At 39.8% G+C, this 25,061-nt stretch overlaps 1 protein-coding gene across 1 annotated transcript in view; it reads left to right on the top strand.

The window, feature by feature from the left end:
* The first annotated feature begins 642 nt into the window (after nt 1-642).
* COBL (cordon-bleu WH2 repeat protein) overlaps nt 643-25,061 on the top strand; it is a 151,901-nt gene continuing 127,482 nt past the window's right edge. The window contains exon 1 of the mRNA XM_063304245.1: nt 643-1,052. Coding sequence (XP_063160315.1) covers nt 1,006-1,052 — 47 coding nt within the window. The 5' untranslated portion in view covers nt 643-1,005. The remainder of the gene's footprint in view (nt 1,053-25,061) is intronic.

Below are 25,061 nucleotides of genomic sequence, written 5' to 3'. Positions count from 1 at the left end.
TCTCCATTTCCCCACCCTTCGTCTAAATTTTCTGGATCATAGCAAGTTTTTCAGTGTAAGCGGTCTTGGCGTCGAACCAGCCTTGCGCGCAAGCCAGAGATAACTGGGCCAAAGCAAGCTTTGTTCTGTTGTTGGCGAGTAACTGCAACCATTTTCCTGCAACAGCTTGCATTATTCCCAAAGCTTAGCTTCTGTAACAGGTGCTACGGCTCAGTTCTCCATTTCAAATCCAAAGTTATGAATGTTGGTTCGGCTTTATTTAACAGCCAGGTCTTTAGAAAAGTAACCCTACCCAGTGGAATGGGGGAGTATGTTATACTACTGCAACTGAAGGGCAATCAAACAGACCATCTGCATATGCTCGGAAACTTTTTAATATTAGGCATCTAGCCTTGTACTTAGTGTATCTCAGAAACTGACCATCTTAGAGTCGAATTTGGTCGATACCCACTCTACCGTCTTCCATACTAGAATATGTTCTGGTTGCTTTGCCGCTCCTGATACTGTAATTTGTTTAGACAACCCATCCTGTTTGTTGGGCCTCCGAAAGAAAATACCTGCCAGAAGCATAAATATTGCATAGCTCCTCTCTCTGCCTAGCCGGCAAATGCAGCAACAAAAGCCGTTGTTATCCTGCAAGACATTCAGCTCTGCAGCAGGACGCGAACCAAGAGGTTGCCCTTGTCTGTGCCTCCCTCTCTCAGCCTCGGGGACGGAAGTTGCCTTTCTAGTTGTTCGCTGGGTGCCAGGCAGGAGCCAGCAATAACTTTTCTCTCCGCGCTCACCCTCTTTTTAGGCGCCCCGCGCTCGCACGGATGAGAAGGCAGGAAAGTCGGAGCTCGGCTGGAGTGGGAGCCCGGCGTGAATGAAGGGCCGCGCGCCAACCAATCGGCCCAGCAGACGCCCGCCATCTGCCTCCAAACTTCTCTCCCACCGCCAGCTGCAACTTGAGCGAGCTGAGCAGTTTCATTCAAGGCAGCGCTAGAACCTGTTTTCAAGTTATCCATGGAGACCGCGGTTCTTCAGTCCGGGGACTACAAGCCCGCCAGCGGGTAAGGAAAGTCGAGGAGCATTTTTGGTGTACTTTTAAATGGGAGGAGGGCTGGAGACCTGGGAAAGAGCAGTGAGGAATGCTCGTCCTGTTTTTATTCCTCTCAGCCGCAAGTTGCTCGGGGTGGGGTAGAGCAGGCAGTGTGCGTAAGGGACATTTAGTAGACGGCGTTTGACAGAGGAAAGCCGCCTTTGGGTCTTGCATTTTCAACAGAGTGGCTAGTTTTTAAAGTTTGGTAGATTCAGGTTTCGTGATTTCCCTCTCTTCCCAATGATCCTCCTAAGACCCCTAGGCGTAGGCACGCGAGTACTTTCCTGACCGCAGTATTTTTCTACCCATTGTGTCTTGCATTTTCTAAAGCTAACAAGAAGGCTGTCAAAAACTAACAACAGGCGACGTTCTTCAAAACGGAGGGGCCAGCGCTCCCCCGCAGAGTCAAATCTGGACTCGGAGTCTCTCCCGGCTTCACTCTTGCGTTCCTGCGCCCCGCCTCTTCAGCTGTTGACAGTTGAGGGAGGAGTCAGAGCCTGGCAGGCAGCTGGAAGGGAGCAAGTGGGAGGCGAGCCGCCCGTCTAGATAAGGCGGCAGGAGATGTTGAAGGGCGGCTCCTTCGGCGCGACTGCTCGGATTGGGCTCCGGCGGGCGGCGGGGCTTCGCGTGGCAGGTGGAGGAGAAGCAGCCCTCTACAGTAGAAGCCATCGAGCGTTACTCCCCTGCCGCACTGACTAACCCATGGTTTACACGGTTTGGGGAATTATCCCAAGTTTGAGGTTACCATGACACCATAGCACGACGAATCATGCACTAAGCAGCCTGGCCTCATAAAACACGCTAGGTTAAAGTGTGGTTGGCCAGTTTGTGCCTCTGTGTGTTTAACCTTTGGTTCCTCGCGCAGAGCAAGCCAGGAAATTTGTATAATTCACTATACCATGGCTAAGTTGATTAGTGTGAACATACCTTGTGCTGTATAACCCAGTCTTAGGAAGAAAAGGGAGCGTATAAACAGGGTCAAAGTGTGGGTTGGAGAGATTAAGCTCCCAAGATTTTTCCTTTTTTGACCTTTTTGACTCCTTTCTAATGGTGTTAATAAAACTTATCAATAACTGACTGTACTTTATTGTACAATTTTGAATAGTTAAATGAATTCATTAGTGGCTAATTAAATGACATTAAATTGTTGTAAGTATAGGTTATTTCCTCCGTTGCATTACATTGCATCATTTGATTTCATGTAAATAATATCAAACATAAAAACAGTAATCTACTGTTTGATTTCTTGGCATCTACTTAATTCCATATCTAATTTTTAAATGTTATGTCTTTTTATCCCAGAAACATAATTTCTTCGATAACTCTGATACCAAAAGCAAATTTGAAAATTGAATTTTTTCCTCTAAAGTTATTTATATTCATAGGTAAAATATGAATTGCTGAAAGAATATATTCCTATTATTTCCATCATATTAGTGAAAATTATTTAAAATTTTATAGGACATTCATTTCCCTTTTGTGGCTGTGGGTAGTTTACAAACATCCATATCCAATAAAATCCAAACTGACAAACCATTAGATAAAATCTTGAAGATAACTTCAACACTTTGAAAATATACTAAAAGAACTCAGAAAAAAAGGAATATTTTAAGCCTTCCCCTTAACTGTAGCATGGAGTTTTCCCCTCTCCTTAGCTCCCAGCAATAAGTCATTCTGTAATTCAGACCTTATCACAGAAAAAGTCACAATTAACTATTGATATTAAGTATATTTATGCAGGGACTTGCAAAAGACCTGCTGAGGGTCTATCAGCATGGAGCATAATACATGGGAGTAGGCAATCCTGCAAGTAGTTTAGGTCCAAACCAAGTAAGGATTTGTATACTTATACATCTTTTCATACACCTTGAATTGGGCCCTCAAAGCAACAGGTCACTAGTGCAGCTGTTTAGTCATTTGGGTGATGTGGCATTCCTGGAAGAACCCCACCCAAGCTGTCATATTCTGAGCCGGTTGTGGCACTGTCTCTTGGACTTAATGTAGTAATCCAACGAAGAGTTTATCAGCATATGCATCCCAGATCCTCCAGCTGTCCAAAGTGAGTCTTGGATCCAGGAGGACTCCCAAATTGTAATCCTGATCTTTAAGGGCCAGTATGGCCTATCAAAATCAGGCTTATCTCCCAAAGTCTAACTGTGGTTGTCAGAATTCAGTTCATTTTCCACATGTAGTCCTTTAAATCCTGAAGAAGTACTGTACAGAGTGTCAGAAGACATCCATACCAAAGTTCCCAGGAAAGAAGAAGGACAGCTGAGAGTCATCAGTGTTCTGGTAGCTATTAGTGCCAAACTTTGCCTGGTCCTTCCCAGTGATTTCATATAGGTTATTTAATGACATAGGAAATAATATGCCCTCTTTCAAGGTAATTTCCAAGGGACCAAGAAGATGTTTCTTAATCCCACCTTTCAACAACATCCACAAATATGGGATTGGAATAATCACAAAGTGATATTTCTAGTCCCAAGTTCCCTCAGATACTTTGAATCAAAAATTGCTAAGAAATTGAGGGGAAGTGCAGTTCTGCTGATATTCCTGTCTTTCACTCTCTCAGTACAGATCAAGGCCATCTCTGGCAATATCTGGTATAAATCATAGTTTGGGAAGAATCTGGATAATTTGCTTTCTCAAAGGATTCCAGGAGCTGCAGTGCTGTGTGGTATAGTGGTTATACTGTATTGGTGGACTAGGATGAGGGAGACTCATGTTCACGTTCATTCTTAGCCATGGAAACTCGCTGGGTATTCTGGATCAGTCACTTGCTTTTTCTGTCTAACTTACTTTACAGGGCTGCTTTGGTGGGGATAACATGAATAGAGATTTCCATGTCATCTACCTTGAGCTCCTGGAGGAAAGGTGGAATATAAATATAACAAACAAATAAATAGAGCACTGGTGCTGGATGGGGCTGATGCAGGAACTGGAGAAGGGTTTTGTAACTATATGCTCCTCTGGTGTTTTCATAGTTGGAAACATTCCCTGAAGCTATTAACCCTGTTTAACTACAAAAATAAACATGCTCCAGATATTTGGCTTAGTTTATGGTACTCTTTTCAGTTCTTTTGAAAGGAACTCAGATACTTATTCCATGCAACTCTGAGAGAACAGTTGACTCATATATTAATTTATTTGCCTGATTGATAACAGTAGCATAACAAAAAATAGTATCTGATTTGATATTGTACAAATGTAAACTATATTGTTTAAATTGATGAGAGCATAAACTATTTATATAATATGAAATTTTAATAAGTATGTATGAAATATTTTTAATAAACAGAATAAAGAAAATTTAATCAGATTGAAAATCCTCTTCCTTGTCCCTGTGTCAGATTAGTAGTTGAAAAAAAACAATCACCCATGTGCTGCTCCAAATCATAAATATTTGTCTATCCAAGGTTTAAAGAGGACATACCTTTTAACCAGGTCTTTAAATGTTAATAGTTTTAGTATTTATGGCTTTAAGTGTCATGTTTTTCTCTTGCATTAAAAAACATTGTTGCCACTCAACAGAGTACATACATACATACAAATATGCAGCAACTGATGTGAGAGTAGCTTTGGAATGGCTACTGATATATTTAGCTATGTATTCTGAAATTTTCTATAAAGAGGCACAGCTTTCTGTATTTTGAACTCCATCATGTGGATAAAGGACCATAGTCTTTCATTTTGAAAAATTAAATAGGTGACACTAATTATCACCAGGATTGTGTATACTATTGCACCATTGGTTATCTTTCTTTCCCTGCACACCTAATTGGACTAGTGCTGATTTTCTAATTTTACTGTTTGATATTAGTGGGAATCTGCTTCATTTATTAAATCCAGAGAATGAATAAAAGGGAGAAGGGATGCCTTTGGGATTTCTTTCATTGGTTTCCATTGTTAAAAAATTTAAAGATGGTGTTATTTATTTTATTTTTATCCTGCCTTTATTATTTTTATAAATAATTCAAGGTGGTGAACATACCTAATCCTCCTCCTCCTATTTTCCCCACAACAACAACCCTGTGAGGTGAATTGGGTTGAGAGAGAGTGACTAGCCCAAGGTCGCCCAGCTGGCTTTCATGCCTAAGGCAGAACTAGAACTCTCAGTCTCCTGGTTTGTAGCCCAGCACCTTAACCACTAGACCAAACTGTTAGTTAGGCTAACTACAAATAGAATATTAAGTAAGTTCTGGAAGATGTAAAAGTAAGTTCATGACAGTTAGGGGGACCCTTGAACCTAAAGGTCAGTAATGAAAATTGTTACTTGCTGGTGAGGCATCACATTTGACTGAATGTTTATGATCTGGTTAATTGGGATAGTTGCTGACAATGAACAAATATTTGGAAATTATTATTTCTGTGACACCATATAACATTGTAAAGTGTTATTGGACAGTCTGCTCATGTTCGTATGTTTGGCTGGGATTGTTTTATTGTTTATATGGAAGTTTGTGCTGTAGATATTTTACTTGGTTATGTTCTGTATAAGGTGTTGAGAGTTTTTGAATTGTGGCAGGGTCGGAATGTAAAAAAAATAGTATGAAAATATAGGACTTGTAAAGGGAAGAGTTAGATCAAATTAAATAACATATACAGGTAGTCCTCACTTACCGACAGTAATTGGGATCGGGAACTCCATTGCTAAGTGATGCAGTCATAAGGCATAATGTCACCTGATCGTGCTGACTTACAGTGGCAGTTCCGGCAGTCCCAGGTGCTGTCGTTAGGTGAATCCCATGCGGTTGCAGCGTCCGATGGTTATGTGATCACCATTTGTGACTTGCTGCCTCTCCCATTGACTTTGCTTGTGGGAAGCTCGCAGTGAAGGTCACAAACGGCAATGTGACCACAGGATGCTGCAATGTCGTAATGCGAGTCAATTGCCGAGTGCCTGAATTGTGACCACGCGCAGGATGCTGTGATAGCCGCAACTACGAGGACCCGTTGTAAGTACCCCTCGTTCAGCACCATTGTCACTTTGGTTGCTGAACAAGTGGATATTTAGTGAGGACTACTTGTATAGTCTTTTTAAAACCATAGGCAAAAGTACTTAAAATAACCACTTATCAACAAGGTGATAGGCTTCCATTCTTTCCGATTTAAATGTGAACATTTGAAGTTTTCTAGTATAAAATTGTACTTTAAGCTGTAGGACAGAACGGTATTCCAAAATATTGTGTGATGTAGTAATTTTGAAAAAGTGACCTTTGTCTTTTATCTCAAAAAGCTTTAATGAGCCACAGTAGTCTCATTTTTCTAAGCAGAAACTTCATCCAGCCGATTATGGTTTGGTCTATAATGTTTTTGTTTTCTTGATTTAAACCTGTATGTTTAGAGTGTCACTAAACCTGTATGTTTAGAGTGTCTGTATGTTTACAGTGTCACTAAACAAGAGATCTGAAGTATTTTCAGACCCAGGACCTGACCTTTATCCAACATTCATTGTGAAATAACTTAGTTGTAGATTATGGAAATTAAAAATGTATGTAAATTAAATATAGCTGTTTATGAATGTACATATAGGAAAGGGCTTTTTTAAAATACAGCTGTTAGATATTTATGGTTGCTAGCATGAATCTTTTTAAAAATATCTGTGAGCAATGCTACTATTTTATTTCCTGATGGTAAATAATCCCATCCAGTTTTGTCTCTACATTATAAAATGTTCTCAAATTAGATGTGCAGTTTGAAAACAGTTGCACTCCTTGCCCTCCAGTGACTGAGGGATGCATTTTTAGAAGCAGAAGCTATGTGAGCTCTTGGTGTTAAAAGAAGGTATATCATTGTAGAAAGTGGTTTATATACAGAATGTATTTATACATAGCTCTGCTCTTTGTTTTCCTACAGATTTTCTTGTGGCATTTGTAGGGATATTAGAGTGCTTGATTTGTAGGGCTCTGCAAAGTTTTTGTAAAGAAATGTTTTATAAGGCACATTTTTGTGAACAAAGCATCTCTCTTTGAGTTTTTAAAGCAGCTACATCTTTTGTAAAGCTCAGATGGCTGCTTCAGAAGCTGCCCCAGTACGTGCAGTATTTCCTCTAGTACCACTAGGAAACTGTTTGTGCATGCACACAGATATGTAGTAGTAGGATTGAGTTTGCAGAGTAAAAGTTTAGAGGTCTCAAACCTCCTCCCACCTTCCAAGGGAATGCTTTTACCTGACATTGTGGAATATGGTGACAATCAGGGACAGCTTTCAAACCACCTGAACAAGCTTTGTAGAAGCCACAGCATAATGTGAATCCAACTTACTATATTTTCTGCAACCGACAACATGATTCTTATCTGTCATAGAGTTAATATGCTATTTATAGTTCAGTCACAATTAAACTATAGGCATATAGTCAAAGAAACAAAAATGAAATACTGTAGGTAGAAAGAGAATTAGTTACCTTACCTGGTCAAGGGCCATTTACTAGGTTTCTATGCAAATAGTGCTATTGTTTCAGAAACAGCTATAACATAAAGGAATATGAATGATACCAGTTGGATGTAAAGCTTCCATGTAAAGCCTGAGTAAGTAATCTGTTTCATAGCTTTTGAGAGCCAGTATGGTACAGTGGTGGAGTGTTGGACTGGCACCAGGGGGCCCATGTTCTAGTGCGTCCGTAGCCATGAAACTTCAGTGGGTTCACTATGGGCCAGTTATTCTCCCTCAGCCCAACTTATCTCAGATGGTGGTTGTGAGAGAAATGGGAGGAGGGAGCGCTGTATACAATGCCTTGATCTCCTAAATTTATATCTAAAAACTAAATTAAAAGTATCCCTACCATCTGAGTCAAAGTCAAACTTGCATTTTTAAATATCTACAGCTTCTATATGAGATGTCATCCACCATTCAAGCTATATTTGTCTATTTTGGAAGTAAGTTCCATTGAAGTTATGGTGGTTAATTTCATGTAAATGCATATGAATGGTTTAAGCAAATAAGAACACCCTCCCCACTCTTCTGCTGAGGCGTGTCTACACTAAAGTATAGCCTAAGCAAACAGCCAAAAATGAGAAAATTGCTGCCTCTTTTTGTTGATGTAGTAGTTGGAATATTCAGCATTAGTGAGGCTTAAGATCAAGTCCCCATTTAGCCATTGAAGCCCACTGTTGTTACCAGATAGCTATAGAATGAGGTCTTGAAAGTGAAACCACTTCTTTATATATATCCACTCAGGGGTCTTAAAACTATGACTGAAACTATGACTTGGTGAACTAAACTTAGTTACTACAGATAAAAGTATTTTTTAAATTTGTTTGTTGGACAGTCACACCAAAAGCACACAGTTAAGTTTTCAGTACATTTCCTGGCAAGTAACAAAAATAATAAGACGACAAATTCTAATTATTCGGCAGAGGTATGAATTATCAATCCAGTTCAAAATAGAAAATATACAAGTTAAATAAGGTGACTCGAGTGTTAGAGGAATGTTTTGTCGACTCCCAGATATTTAACAACGCACACGAATACAATTATATCTTGTTCTTTTTCAGAAATCCCAGCCTCACATATACACAGTACTCTGCATTGTGAGGTTATTCTGCAATAATTGGTGATATGGGGGCAGTAACTGGTTTTATATATACATATACATATATATTTCAAATTTCTATTACCGCCCATCTCCCCCCAAGAGGAGGGATTATGATTTTTGTGAGTTCATAGTAGGACAAGAATGATACATGCTTTCTTGAAAAAAGACAGGATATAAATTTTAAGGAAAATGAATGTGATATTGAATACAAAAATGTTTATAAGATGTTTAATTAAAAAACAGGCAGATTCAACTATATTTGTCAGATCTGATGGCCTCATTAGATAGGTTCTCATTGAGAAGCAAGAGGCACAGGAATTAGATAAAAGAACTTAGAACTTACCCTTGAGGACAGTGCTGCATCAGGGCTGGCTCTAGACATTTTGGCCTCCTAGGCAAAGTCATATTATGGCGCCCCATGTGGTTTGGCCCATCTTCTGATTTTGTTAGGAATTTCAAAAAGGCGCCCTCTTGTTTCTTTTTTTTTCTTAAGGTTTTTGAGCTTTACACAATAAGATTTTCAACTGCAGACATTTTTTTTCTTTTCTTGGACATTTTCACCTTATTTATTTCACAGTAAATAATTTTAATTACATCAGACCCATTGTTGTCATAGGGCAACAATTCTGCAAAATTATATTTAACCCTTGAGCAGGCAGGATGGCACACACGTTACCGCTTTTCCAGGTATAACTTCGATAAGCTGATAGTCACATAATTTGCTTGCTCAGTACCTTCCTATCAGTCTTATTTGTATTATATTATTAGCTTCCTGAGGTCCACAGCAGTAATAATTTCTTTTTCGTGATTTGCAATATCTGGGTAGTGTGCTGTTCACTACCACTCAACCAACTTTGTGGTGTTTTTGAAAAGCATAGAAAGAAAAAGTTCTAAAACCATAAGGAAATATCAGGTTTTATATTCATTGTGTATTTTGGAAGACTTCAGTTTTGGTGTCCCCTAAAATTTGACGCCCTAGCTGACTACCTAGGTTGCCTAGGCCTAGAACTGGCCTAGAATTCTGATTCTGACACAGGATGTAGTCTCCAAATGTTGATGATGAAACAAGTCAGGAACCCAAGACAAAGAGGTAGAGGAATTCCAGATTTTTTGGGAGAATGTTTTGTAACTATATGACAGTCTACTCAGAAGTAGACTATTACCCTCCAGTACTGACTTTAGCTATCAGTGTGGATCAGTGCAAGTTGAGTTTAGATGAAGGCTGGGAACTTGCAGTATAAAGACTTCTAATTGAGAGCACTCAAATGCTAGAACATTTCTGACAGTCTAAATTTGTATCTTCACTCCAAGCCTTGTTTGAGTCCCTGAAACCCAGTTTGGCAGAGATATGTTAATGATTTGCTGCTCAGTCCCCTGAATTTTTGTCCAGCTTCCTAGAGTGCATCATACAGGTAGTATGTATGTTAGTGACACGCCCATTTGTTCAGTGACTGTTCAAAGTTAAAATAGTGCTGAATGAATGGTACTCACACCTGTTCCTTGAAGTTACAGCCATTGCAATGACCCCGCAGTTACATAATCAAAATTTGGGTACTTGGCAACCCGCTCGCATTTAGAACTGAATGATGCACTTCAACTTCCACCCACCTGCCTATCTCCCCCCATCTCTGCCCTTTTGGCTGCTCTGCACTCTTTTAATAGAACCAAAATGTGGTTTTAACATGAGAAGAAATACTGCTGTAGAATGTTGGTAAGAATAGAAGTTTGGATTATAATAGGTCCTTGTCCTGTATTAGCACCTGGTGAAATATATGCTAAATTATTCTTGTATTATTCAAATTTAAACACGTAATTACTTTACTTTATGTAATTACAGCCTGATCTAATTACTTCCTTTAATTATTTAAGAATGAAACTCAATTAGTCAGAGAGTGTCAACTGTGTGAGAAAAAATGAATGAAAAACTTCTAGTATGGAATGAGCTTCAGAGATGTTTAGTTACATTGTTCTTTTTAATTAATTTCTCCTATCTTTAAGTACATAGTGGAAAGATTATCTAATTTAGAAATTAACAGAATATTTCTATAGATGTAAAACAACTTTATCAGCATTTACTTTTGTGTTTTTAGCTGCTACTAAATATATTACTTTGAAGCTATTTAAATGAAATTTTGCTCAGTAAGCTACTTAACTACATGGAATTGTTTTACTGTGATGATTCGTAATCTAATGATTACTATGCTACTTGTAATGTTTAAAAATATAAATGCACTATAAACTGCCTAACTAAAATTCCCCTGTGAAATTCTAAATTGTAGTCATTTGGAAATTCATTAGTGCATTCATTAGTTAAATATTACATTTAAAAAATAAAACCCTTTTCATTTCTGCGCCCAATAGGTCATCTTCAAAGTATTAATTGATACTAATTTGATAATAGGCAAAATGTGATACTGTTGATGCATTGTGCCTATTGCTTTTGACAGAAGGCACTTTTTTCTTCTAAATACTATATACTATATAAAATACTATATAAATAAAATATTATAGTATAAAATACAGTATATAAAAAAGCAAATGTTGCAAGCTTATCTTTTCAGATCTGGGTCTCTAGATGTCTGTTGATATATGCATGCAGCATATATCAAAAGTGAATAATTTCCCTCCAAATGTTAATAGTCTTGTTCTTAATCATCTAAAGATAATTTAATATCTGCCTTTCTGTTCATTGTATCAACAGACAATATCTAGAGACCCAATCTGAAAAGCAGATATTGCAATTTGATTACAAAAAAAACATTTATGCTGAGCTTGCCGATCGGAAGGTCGGCGGTTCGAATCCGCGTGACGGGGTGAGCTCCCGTTGCTAGTCCCAGCTCCTGCCAACCTAGCAGTTCAAAAACATGCAAATGTGAGTAGATTAATAGGTACCGCTTCGGCGGGCAGGTAACAGCGTTCCATGTAGTCATGCCAGCCACATGACCACGGAAGTGTCTACGGACAAACGCCGGCTGTTCGGCTTTGAAACGGAGATGAGCACTGCCCCCTAGAGTCGGACACGACTGGACTTAATGTCAAGGGAGACCTTTACCTTTACCTTTAATACTGGAGTAGTGAAGTTGACTTCCATGTATAGTTTTGCCCTGGTAATATAAAAAGTAATTGTAATTAAAACATGATTTTAAAAATCAGTTATCTACTTCTTTTGGATAATTCTATTGTACTATACAGTACAGTGTTGCTAAGTTTTGTGTAACTGCTTATAGAAATCACCAAGAAGTATATATTTATTTAAACAATCTATAGAGCTACCCATCTCACAGCAGTGATTCTAATAAGAGTTAAATTGATCCAACAAAACTTGCAGTCACATATTGTGTTGTTGATTTGCTGCCTATTATGTTAGTCTTCTAGTCATCTTATTTAACAATCTTATTATAGCTGATTGATTGATTATGTGCCATCAAGTTGATGTTGATTCTTAGTGATTACATAGATCTTCTCCAGACTGATCTGTCTCTAAGCTGGCCTTTCAGGTCTCTCAGTGATGCACCTATTGCAGCTGTAATTGCTTGCTACTAGTAGTCCTCTTTTTTCACCTCTCCCAGCATTACGGATTTCTCAAGGGAGCTGATACGATAATTTGAACCTGTTCATTTGTGCTTCGTGTGAGAATCATGGATTGATTTATCCCATGATCCATTTGTTTTTTTGGCTATCCACAGTATTCTCAAGAGTCTTCTTCAGTTCCAACGTTCAAAAGCATGAATATGTCTTCTATTCTGCTTCTTCCGAGTCCAACTTTCACATCTAGTGAAAGTGTCTTATGGCATCTCAGTATCTTTTCCAAGGCCTTCATTGCTACCCTACTAAGCGCTATATATATTTCTTGACTGCTGTTTACTGTTTCTTGTTGTTCTTAAAAGGCTGAACCTATCCATTACTTCCTGGTGGGTATGTGCTCAAGAACATATCATGAAAACTGATTGGGTTTGTTCTTCCACCTGGATTTTGCACATAAGCAGTTTGTGGTCTCTTCTACAGTTAGCCTCTCACTGTCTTTGTTGTTATAAATGAACTCTTCCACCTTCTTGCACCAATAAAACTGTCAATTTGATTTCTATGTGGTCCATCTGATTATGTCCATGTGCATAGGTGTCATTTTGGCTGTTTGAAGAATGTGTTAGCAATGAAGAAAAAACTGGATTGGGAGAAATTGACAAATTGTTTCTCTGCTTCATTTCTGTTTCTTAAGCCATACAGTTCAACTGCATTTTCTTTTTTACTAATTTCAACCTTGGCATTCCAATCTCCAGCCACAAGCAGCATATCTTGCTTGCAAGATCAATCAATTTCAGATTGAGCTTGATGAAACTCGTCAACTTCCTCTTCTGCATTAGTGGTTGGAATATAAATACAGATTAGTGTCATGTTAAAGGGTTGTCTGCAAAGTCTAATTGATATTATTGACTGCTTTGCACACAAGTACTCTCCTTGTTTTATCCCTCCTAACTATGAAAGTAATACCATTCTGTTTTTGTTTTTTATGTCCTGAGTAGTAATATGATCTTCTGGCTAAAAGGGTCCAGTTCCAGTCCAGTTTTAGCTTATTAGCATAGAATAATATTTTACTACTTTCATTTTTTTATTTTTATAGTTTATCATGTCACGCCCTGGTGACCTTGAGATTCTCTTACGCTATCCCCCTCTGCAGGGAGGCGGGACCCATTTGATTGGTCTGCACCTGGCGACTGATGGATCCAGTAGGGTTTCAGAGGGAGCTGGAGGTTATATCCGAGGATCTGCTGCTCAGTCCAGCGGAGGCTCTGGCTACTGCCTGGAATTTGATGGTGGCCAGGGCCTTGGACTGGATTGCGCCTATGTGGCCTCTCTTGCCTGCCCAAACCCGACACTCCCTGTGGTTTACAGAGGAGCTGAGGGTTTTGAAGAGGGTTAAGAGATGCCTAGAGTGCTGCTGGAGGAAGACAAAGACCGAATCTGACCGAACACAAGCTAGAGCCACTATTAAGGCCTACCTTGTGGCGATAAGAGTGGGGAAGCATCAATACCTCTCTGCTCTTATTGCATCCACAGAATGCTGCCCGGCACCCCTGTTTAAGATTACCCAATCCCTTTTGGGGAAAGGGGAGTCAGAAATCCATCTACAGGGCCATGTTGAGGAATTTTCTGGGCATCTGCAGGATAAAATCATTCAGATCCGCTCCGAGTTAGACTCTAAGCGTGAGACAGAGTCTGATGAGATACCCAAGGAACGTACGTACCATGTTATCTGGGAACAGTTTGATCCTGTTGAACCTAAGGAAGAGGACAGGATCCTCCGGACTGTAAATGCCACCACCTGCCAATTAGATCCATGTCCCTCCTGGCTAGTGAAAGCAGCTCGGGAGGTGACATGAGGCTGGGTCCAGGTGATGGTAAATACATCCTTGAGAGAGGGGGTGTTCCCAGCAGCCTTTAAGGAAGCGCTGGTGTGCCCCCTCCTCAAGAAACCATTGCTGGACCCTACTATACTGGACAATTTTTGCCCAGTCCCCCACCTCCCCTTTTTGGAAGGTGGTTGAGAAAGTGGGGGTGTTGGAGCTCCAGAGGATTCTGGATGAAATGGATTATCTAGACCACTTTCAGTCAGGTTTCAGGCCCAGTTATGGGATAGAAATGGCATTGGTTGCACTTATGAATGGGAGTGGGGTGGAGGCAGTGCATTCATCCTTGCTCTTCTTGACCTCTCAGCAGCTTTTGATACCATCGAACATGGTATCCTTCTGGACTGACTCAGGGAGTTGGGGGTGGGCGGCGTGGTTCTGTGCTGGTTCACCTCCTTCCTCCAGGGTGTTGATAGGGAGCGAGAGATCCAGCCCGCGGCCCATACCCTTTGGGGTGCTGCAGGGCTCGGTACTCTCTCCACTCCTTTTTAACATCTACATGAAACCACTGGGCGAGATCATCCGTCACTACAGGGTGAGGTATCATCAATATGCTTATGATACTCAATTATACATCTCCACCCCAGGTGAAGTAAGTGATGCCGTGACCACCCTTTCCGAGTGCCTGGGGGCTGTGGGGGTCTGGATGGGGAACAACAGGCTGCGGCTGAACCCTGGTAAGATGGAGTGGCTGTGGATTAATGGGAAATTGTCATCTTTAGTGCTGGATGGGGTCGCACTGCCCCAGCCAGACCTAGTGCGTAACTTGGGGGTCCTCTTGGACTCATGACTCCTGCTTGAAGAGCAGGTGGCAGTCGTGGCCAGGAGGGCCTTTGCGCAACTTTGTGTTGTGCGCCAATTACACCCCTTCCTGGAACGAGAGGCCCTTCGAACAGTCACTCGTGCCCAGGTTATCTCCCATATAGACTACTGTAATGCACTCTACATGGGCTACCCTTGAAGAATATCCGGAAGCTACAGCTGGTCCAGAATGCAGCCGTGCGGGCAATCTTAGGTGTCCCAAGGGCGGCACATGTAACACCTTTGCTGCGTGAGCTGCACTGGGTTCCAGTTTCCCTCCGGGTCCAATTCAAGGTGTTGGTTATGACCTTTAAAGCCCTACATGGCATGGGACCAGGATATCTGAGGGACCGTCTCATCCCCATCACATCGACCCGTCCCACCTGGGCATCCAGAGAGGGCATGCTACGGTCCCCTTCTGTTAAAGAGTTCCATCTGATGGGGTCACGGAAGCGTGCATTCTCCGCAGTAGCCCCTGCCCTTTGGAACATTCTTGCCCCAGAGGTGAGACAGGCCCCTTCACTCCTGGACTTCCGCAAACAAAGACCTGGTTTTGTCACCATGCCTGGGGCAGGAGGGAGAATAGTCACTCCTGGGGATGGCTAGCTCTCTAGAATGGCCCTCTTTTGCTTGCGCATTTATAGATAACTTTTAGCCATCTGGTTTCCATCATATTTACATTTTATTATGTATTATATTTATTCTATAGTTTTATATTGCATTGTTTTAATTGTGTCTTATTGTAAACCGCCCATAGTCCCTCCATGGGGGGAGATGGGTGGTGATGAATTTGATTAATAAATAAATAAGTAAATAAATGTTACTTTGATTATAGTTTTTTGTTTTTGTTCTGGTGCCTTTGAGTTGGTCTTGACTCCTGGCAACTACATGGACAAATCATGGTTTCCCATTGCATTTCTTTCTTGTGCTGAGAGAGTGTGGCCCAAAGTCACCCAGTTGGTTTCTATGCCAAAGGCAGGATTAAAACTCATGGTCTTGTAGCTTCTAATCTGGTGCCTTTAGCCAGTCCATAAACTGGTTCGCATGGAAGTATATTGTTATTTCTTATATTATTTAAATGTGTTACCATATATAGTTTTAATATTAATCATAATTTACTTGGATTCTTTGTAAATTTGAGGATTTTTGAGTTTTATAAATTTAATCTTTTAGTTAACTTGTATACTTATATGCTTGTATACTTAGATTGTTTTGTTTGGAAAGATTCACAATTCCATATTTTTAAATGCTCTATCTATCTATCTATCTATCTATCAAATTTATCACCGCCCACCTCCCAAAAGGGACTCTTGTTACCTTATGGTGGTCTTGGACAGAAATAAAAATAAATCTGAATTTTAAACTGAAAAGTTCTGATTATATTTCTGTTTTGCCTTTTTGTAACATCTAAATAAGAAATTGACATTGTCTTGCTTATAATGTGCTTCAGAACATAATTAAATGTTCTGAAACTTATGTACATTTAAGGGCAAGTCCCAGAGAATTTGGTGTTTTGCTGCTTATTAAATTTGCTTTCATTGGACTATACATTACCAGTTTTTTAAGAAGCTTGATACGCAGAAAGTCATCAGGATATACTTTTTCTAGCATAAGTAGATTTTACCTTCTTAATTTCTGAATGTCATGCTACTGGAAGTAGTAAGGACTAAAAATGTATTGAAAATTTCTTGTTAGATCTAATTCTAGACTACTGCAGGGAAGGTGGTTTACTCGCAAAGCATTAATTCTGTATGGAACTGCTAGGTCACTGATCTATAAATGAATTGTAAGTGAGTGCTTTCCCCTCATTTTATGGCTTTTATGAAGCTGCAGCATTCCTTTTTCACATTGCTGAAACATCACTTGCTTCTCCATTACTAGCTAAAATTATAATTAATAGTTCTATATTACTGCACGAGTTATTTCTTACTTGGTCCTCAGAACATAAATATAGTGGCAAGTACTAAACTACTTATGGGGCAGAAATGGTTTGTATTTTTGTTTTCAATATTCAAGCTCAGATATCAAAAGAATCTAAGACTTCAATCATATTAGATTTTTTCCCCGATTTATATTTCAGGTCCAATTATTAGGATTCCTGTATTTCTAGCAAACCTTCTGTCTTAATACCTAGATTTTTTTATTTTTTTTCCTTTGAGGTGTTTATTAATGAGATCAAAAGATTTATCTTTTTAGTCCGATTTAGTCTGATTTAATTCTTTACAATGATTATAGTACATGCAGGTGTTTTGACAATTTGTTCTTGCTAAAGATTATTAAATATTTTAATCTGGTGTTTCAAAGACTTCTCTTAAGTGAAGTTAACATTCTTGACAGAATCAGTTCCATCCTTTTGATGATTCATTGGAGATTATTAACTTTTGATACGAAATATCAGTACCTACAAATATTCTCTTCAGCAAAGGATCATTACCTTGTCGTGGTGCTGGAGCTTGAGCACCTCAATGATGCCATGAGCTAAACCGTGAAGGGCCACCCAAGATGGGAAGGTCATGACAGAGAGGTCAGACTAAATGCGATCCCTGGGGAAGGTAATGGCAACCCACCCCAGTATTCTTGCCATGAAAATTAAATGGATCAGTACAACCAGAGATATATCGGTATACCATTGGACGATGAGACTCCCAGGTCGGAAGATGGTCAAAATGCTACTGGGGAGGAACAGAGGATGAGTTCAACTAGCCCCAGACGTGATGACGCAGCTAGCTCAAAGCTGAAAGGACGGCTAGCGGCCGACGGTGCTGGTAGTGAACGGCGAATCCGATGTTCTAAGGATCAACACACCATTGGAACCTGGAATGTAAGATCTATGAGCCAGGGTAAATTGGATGTGGTTATTGGTGGGATGTCAAGATTAAAGATAGACATTTTGGGTGTCAGTGAACTGAAATGGACTGGAATGGGCCACTTCATGGGCCACTTCACATCAGATGACCACCAGATCTACTACTGTGGACAAGAGGACCACAGAAGAAATGGAGTAGCCTTCATAATTAATAGTCAAGTGGCTAAAGCAGTGCTTGGATACAATCCAAAAAACGATAGAATGATCTCAATTCTAATTCAAGGCAAGCTGTCTAACATCACAGTGATCCAAATATACGCCCCAACCACAGATGCTGAAGAAGCTGAAGTAGAGCAGTTCTATGAGGATCTGCTGCACCTACTGGACAACACTCCTAAAAGAGATGTTATTTTCATCACGGGAGACTGGAAAGCTAAGCTGGGCAGTCAAATGACACCTGGAATTACAGGTAAGCATGGCCTGGCAGAACAAAACGAAGCAGGACATAGGCTGATAGAATTTTGCCAAGACAACTCACTCTGCATAACAAACACTCTCTTCCAACAACCTAAGAGACGGCTTTATACATGGACTTCCCCAGATGGACAACACCAAAATCAGATTGACTACATCCTTTGCAGCCACAGGTGGTGGACATCTATACAGTCAGTAAAAACAAGACCTGGAGCTGACTGTAGTTCAGATCACGAACTTCTTATTGCACAATTTAGGATCAGACTAAAGAGATTAGGGAAGACCCACAGATCAGCTAGATATGAGCTCACTAATATTCCTAAGGAATATGCAGTGGAGGTGAAGAATAGATTTAAGGGACTGGACTTAGTAGATAGGGTCCCGGAAGAACTCTGGACAGAAGTTGGCAGCATTGTTCAGGAGGCGGCAACAAAATACATCCCAAAGAAAGAGAAAACCAAGAAGGCAAAATGGCTGTCTGCTGAGACACTAGAAGTAGCCCAAGAAAGAAGGAAAGCAAAAGGCAACAGTGATAGGGGGAGATATGCCCAATTAAATGCAAAATTCCAGAGGTTAGCCAGAAGAGATAAGGAATTATTTTTAAACAAGCAATGCGCGGAAGTGGAAGAAGACAATAGAATAGGAAGGACAAGAGACCTCTTCCAGGAAATTAGAAACATTGGAGGTAAATTCCAGGCAAAAATGGGTATGATCAAAAACAAAGATGGCAAGGACCTAACAGAAGAAGAAGAGATCAAGAAAAGGTGGCAAGAATATAGGAGACCTGTATAGGAAGGATAACAATATTAGGGATAACTTTGACGATGTGGTCAGTGAGCTAGAGCCAGATATCCTGAAGAGTGAGGTTGAATGGGCCTTAAGAAGCATTGCTAATAACAAGGCAGCAGGAGATGACGGCATCCCAGCTGAACTGTTCAAAATCTTGCAAGATGATGCTGTCAAGGTAATGCATGCTATATGCCAGCAAATTTGGAAAACACAAGAATGGCCATCAGATTGGAAAAAATCAACTTATATCTCTATACCAAAAAAGGAACCCTAAAGAATGTTCAAACTATCGAACAGTGGCACTCATTTCACATGCCAGGAAGGTAATGCTCAAGATCCTGCAAGGTACACTTCAGCAATTCATGGAGTGAGAATTGCCAGATGTACAAGCTGGGTTTAGAAAAGGCAGAGGAACTAGGGACCAAATTGCCAATATCCGCTGGATAATGGAAAAAGCCAGGGAGTTTCAGAAAAACATCTATTTCTGTTTTATTGACTATTCTAAAGCCTTTGACTGTGTGGACCATAAAAAAATTGTGGCAAGTTCTTAGCAGTATGGGGATACCAAGTCATCTTGTATGCCTCCTGAAGAATCTGTGTAACAACCAAGTAGCAACAGTAAGAACAGACCACGGAACAACAGACTGGTTTAAGATTGGGAAAGGAGTACGGCAGGGCTGTATACTCTCACCCTACCTATTCAACTTGTACGCAGAACACATCATGCGACATGCTGGGCTTGAGGAATCCAAGGCTGGAGTTAAAATCGCTGGAAGAAACATTAACGATCTCAGATATGCAGATGATACCACTTCGATGGCTGAAAGCGAAGAGGAACTGAGGAGCCTTATGATGAAGGTGAAAGAAGAAAGTGCAAAAGCTGGCTTGCAGCTAAGCCTCAAAAAAACCAAGATTATGGCAACCAGCTTGATTGATAACTGGCAAATAGAGGGAGAAAATGTAGAAGCAGTGAAAGACTTCGTATTTCTAGGTGTGCAGATTACTGCAGATGCTGACTGCAGTCAGGAAATCAGAAGACGTTTAATCCTTGGGGGAAGAGCAATGACAAATCTCAATAAAATAGTTAAGAGCAGAGACACCACACTGACAACAAAGGTCCGCATAGTTAAAGCAATGGTGTTCCCCGTAGTGACATATGGCTGCGAGAGCTGGACCATAAGGAAGGCTGAGAGAAGGAAGATCGATGCTTTGGAACTGTGGTGTTGGAGGAAAATTCTGAGAGTGCCTTGGACTGCCAGAAGATCAAACCAGTCCATCCTCCAGGAAATAAAGCCAGACTGCTCACTTGAGGGAATGATATTAAAGGCAAAACTGAAATACTTTAGCCACATAATGAGAAGACAGGACTCCCTGGAGAAGATGCTGATGCTGATGCTAGGGAGAGTGGAAGGCAAAAGGAAGAGGGGCCGACCAAGGGCAAGATGGATAGATGATATTCTAGAGGTGACGGACTTGTCCCTGGGGAAGCTGGGGGTGTTGACCGACAGGAAGCTCTGGCGTGGGCTGGTCCATGAAGTCACGAAGAGTCGGAAGCGACTGAACAAATAAACAACAAACAAATAATCTTCCATCTGTTTATTGAGTGCACTTATAAGTATCACTTGTCCTTTTTTTATATGTACTTATACTCGTGAGGTTTTTTTTAGCTTCTTGCCTTTTTCATCTTTTAAAAAAGCATTTAATGTAAAGTGTCAAGTTAGATTACTTTGCCTGTTTTGTATTAGATTTTGGCTTCTTTTAATTAAAAAGCAGGTCTTTCGTTCCATTTCAAAGCCCCTGACATCTGAATTAGTTTCCTCTGCTTTAATAAAAGTTGCCTGGGTCAATTTTTTTAAAAATTTCAAACAAAGGAACTTCTGAATAGCAAGGTGCTATGAGAATCTTGATGAATAGCAACCAGTGATTCATTGAACAGAGTAGCTCTGACTGTAGGATTTATTTTAAAGAAAAAGACAGAGCTCTATTTATATTGTAAAAATAGTTTATTTTTCATGTTTACTTTAGTACATTGTTAAATCGTATTTGAAAATTTGTTAATGTTAGCTCTCCTACCCATTGACTGTTGTTTAGTTTACTCCATTAAACTGAAGAAGCAGTATTCTACAGTCATGTGTTGATTTAACATGGGTTGTGTTAGGAATAATGCATGATTTGGTTATGCGAGGGCACAGTCTTCAAAGAACTGAACTCAAGAAATATATTAAAGGCAAAGGAGTAGAAAAAGGAGAAGATATGATATATTGTTAATTGAGGATTATATGTATCTCATCCCCAGCCCATGTGAGTGAGTCATTGATAAGCATATTAGTATCAGTTTTCCCTGTTAAACTAACGCTATCTCACAACAATTACAAAGTATGCAAAATGTGTAATATTTGGCCACCTTCCCCAAGGCACTCAGGTATTGTGAGTGTGCCCAAAGGTATGTGTGGGAAGTGTGGTGAGATGTGGGCATACTCCTTGCCCTCTGGACATTAACCAGCCTCTGCCATAGCCTTTTCTCTCCCAACTTTCGCCTTCTCCATTATCACTATATTTCCCTTAATTCCTTTCAAACCCATTATTCCCACTTAAAAAAAAAACTCTTCAAGCTGCCTGGAGATAAGAACAACTCCACTATTTTATTTATGGAGGAAAAGAGGGCTTATTGGCATTGTTCTGCTTTAACAATATTCTCAAATGACATCAGTATGATGGAGTTTTTAAAGGTTAATAAAAGAACTCCAAGCAGCTAACAACGATCTTGCAAAGTAGAAGCATGAACTAAAACTTGCACATTAAGCTTAATTACATTCAGAAAATAATTCAGTCTTCACTCAGTAGTTAGATGAAAAGAAAAAAAAGGTAGCTTACATTTATTCAGTAAATCTGGATACAAGTAGCCTCAAAGTAGAAAGCACTTATTCATCACTGGTTCTTTGTAGACACTTCCTATGGAAATAGAAAGTCTGTGTGCAAGCGAGATGAGAGGTGCTTGCAGGTGTGCCCAAGAGGTAAAAATGGAGATTGTTAATCCCCAACCCCAAGGAGGAGGAGGAAGTAGAAATCAGGTGACCCATGTGACATTCCAAGCACAATAGAGATGCATTTACTAGAAAGACCACCTTATGCTTATGAGACAATGCTGAATTGACCCCTGATAATTCTAACACATTATGTATTTTTACCTTGAAAAGCAGCAGCTGGTCTCTCACTGTAGTGCCCAGAAAGCAATAAAGCTGAACTGGGCTTTATTGCTTATTTGCCAATTTCTTTGTATTTGTCAGTGTCAGTCATACAGAAACATGCATAAACATACATACAAACATGCACACCATGAAATAAGAAAGGTTACTTCATTTATTCTGTTCCTTAGGATGTAGGCCTGTCCCCATTTTCTCTGGGGCTGTTTCTGCAGTGGTTTCTTCCCAAATTATTTTAACTTGGGAGGTGCCCAAATGTAGTTTGGGAGGAGGCAGACAGATTAGCCTAAAGAAGAAGTTAGAGCTTGGCCCATTCATTCTGCAGGGCTTTGCTTATGCCATTCTGTCTGGTGATATCCTAAAGAGGCACAGTAGCAACCCTAAAGGAAAAACTAATTACCTTGCCTATAATGAGTGAAACCTTCACTATTCACCAGTGACTCAGAAGAGACTCAGCAGAGCAAGGCAGGGATTGGCAATAAGGACAGCCAATTTTATGCAAGCACTGTTTTGTGCCAACTCAAGGATGGGTGGAGAGTCTTTAATTCAGTGGTGAGGAACAGCCCAAAGACTTGTTAGGTTGGGGGATACTAACTATTTTTAGGAAAGCCTTAGGGCTTTTCTCAGCTGCTGCTGTTGTAATAGAGCCAGTTTGGTCTAGTGGTTAAGGTGCTGGGCTAGAAACCAGGAGACTGTGACTTCTAGTCCCGCCTTAGACATGAAAGCTGGCTGGGTGACCTTGGGCCAGTCACTCTCTCTCAGCCCAACCCACCTCACAGGGTTGTTGTTGTAGGGAAAACAGGAGGAGGAAGGAGGATTAGGTATGTTCGCTGCCTTGAGTTACTTAATTTCAGAAATGGATGGACAACAATAACTCAGTTTAGTTTATAATCTGTATTGTTATTTTACTATCAAATGAAATGCCTCTAGAATTGGCAGCCATTTTTTTTTAAAAAAAATAGATAATCTCTGGGGGGGGGGAAATTAAAACTAAAAAACAGATTTATTTAACACCCGCCAGATAGGCCAAATGTTGATTTTTGTTCCATCTTAGTGCTTGAAAGTGTTGTGTGCAATTGTAAAGAAACTGAAAGATGGCCCCAGGGAAGCATAAAAGAGTACTTAGGGGTGAAGAAAGGAATGAGCCATTAAATAGGGATTAGGAGAAGAGATTAGACAGTTCAGAGATGGAAGCAAGCATAAGAAACTCAAAATAATCCCACCTTGATTTTATTTAGTATAAAATGGGATGGAAAGAAACTTGGTCAGACTTTCAAGATTCTGGTATTCTAACTTATTACAATAAACAGCATTCCTGGAACCCTTATGGTATCTTGACCTGGCCTACCTTAAAGGGTTGACAGCAATTTGGAACCTTTTTGCACATATGGCATACCTGCCTAGGTATAGAGAACAGTTGGAAAGAAATTCTACAGTGTGTTATTCACTTTGCTGGTCATAATGTTTTGTTATGCACTGCTTCTCCTGTCATTGTCAATGGAAATTAATTATTAACATTAGTAACAATTTTACTTCAAATACAATGAATTATAATTGTATCCTCTTAGAATCTTACCTGGCAGAATTGCTTTTCGGACGTACAGAATTTCATTCTCAAAAAATTAACTAACACTATTAGAAAATTAAAAAAATATAAATCTCAAAGACTTTTTTATGGAAGTATACAGTAATCTCTTTATTTTTTCTTACTGTCATTGTATATCAGGAGATCTTGTATGTTCCTGTCAGCTATCATTTAGGAAAGCAAAGTGTCATTTCACTGTTTTCAGATCATATCAGCAAGGAACCTTGTTCTCTTTCTGATGTTTTTATTATGGATTGTATCAGTTTGATTTCAATTTTATTTCAAAATTAAATTACTATAAAATTTGAAAAGTAGGGTTCACCAGAGACTTTGTCCCCCTTGCCCCACCAAGCTGGTTCTGCAGTCCAGTACTTGGGATAACTGATTAACTGACATCCAGCCTTGGTAACTTTAAAAAAAAACTAGAATATTAGGATGATCTCTGAAGGGGAGATCTTCCTCAGATGGAGGTATTCCCCATTCTAAAAACCTGATAGCATAGCCATCACTTGTTATATCACACACACTCCAATAATATTTCCAGGTTGAGTGATGAGGTGCTTCCATGGCTCTTTACTGAACCAGGTTTATTGTAATCAAGATAGAGAATAAGACATAAAATAAAGTTGTCCTTCAGATCTTCTAGTTGTATACTAAACTGAAGCCAGGTGAAACTGGATTGTCCAAAATAAAGTATCAGTGTCTCTGTGTGTGTGTATTTTTACTCCCAAAAGCAATGTGTCATGTACCACAAAGAAACCAGAGCACTAATTAGCCCTCCCATTTCATGGATTTGAAAAGCTTTACAGTCTTAAATCCTTGCTGTTCCCTTTCATTGATGTTTCCAGATACCAGGGTGGAAATTTTGTGGCTTTTGTTCCTGTTTTAACAAAACCTGAGCATTGCATAAACCTGAGCATTACTGTGTTGTTTGCAACTGGCAGTTTAGAAATTAACTTTATCAGATTAATTGATAATTTGTTTATCCAGATAAATTGATGAAGGATGTAATAATTGGCCTACCAAAAAGATGATTGAGGAAAGATATTATTGACAGCCTGAATCAGTCCACTGCAGGATGGCCTCTTCTTTGAAGATTATGGATTGTAATCAACTATGCTGGTCCAGTTAGGGTTGGTAGATATTTTTTTTAAAAAAAATTCTCAGTGTAGAGAGAGTAACTGTCATGAGTAAGGATGGCGAGCAGGGGGCTCCCATCCAGACTGTTAAGCGCATGCGTAGCACTGAGGAATTAGGTAGCCATTCAAAGAGACACAGATCGGGACCGCCTTAACCTTTGGGGTTTATATGGCTGGGGTTTTCCCACGCTTCTTCAGTTTGTTAGGATTCCTGTTATGTACAAGCAATAAAACATTAGAGACC

This window comes from Candoia aspera, chromosome 4, assembly GCF_035149785.1.
Source record: "Candoia aspera isolate rCanAsp1 chromosome 4, rCanAsp1.hap2, whole genome shotgun sequence".
In the NCBI taxonomy this organism is placed as follows: domain Eukaryota; kingdom Metazoa; phylum Chordata; class Lepidosauria; order Squamata; family Boidae; genus Candoia; species Candoia aspera.
The sequence above is the reverse complement of the archived record's forward strand: the minus strand, read 5'-3'. Positions and strand labels throughout refer to the sequence as shown.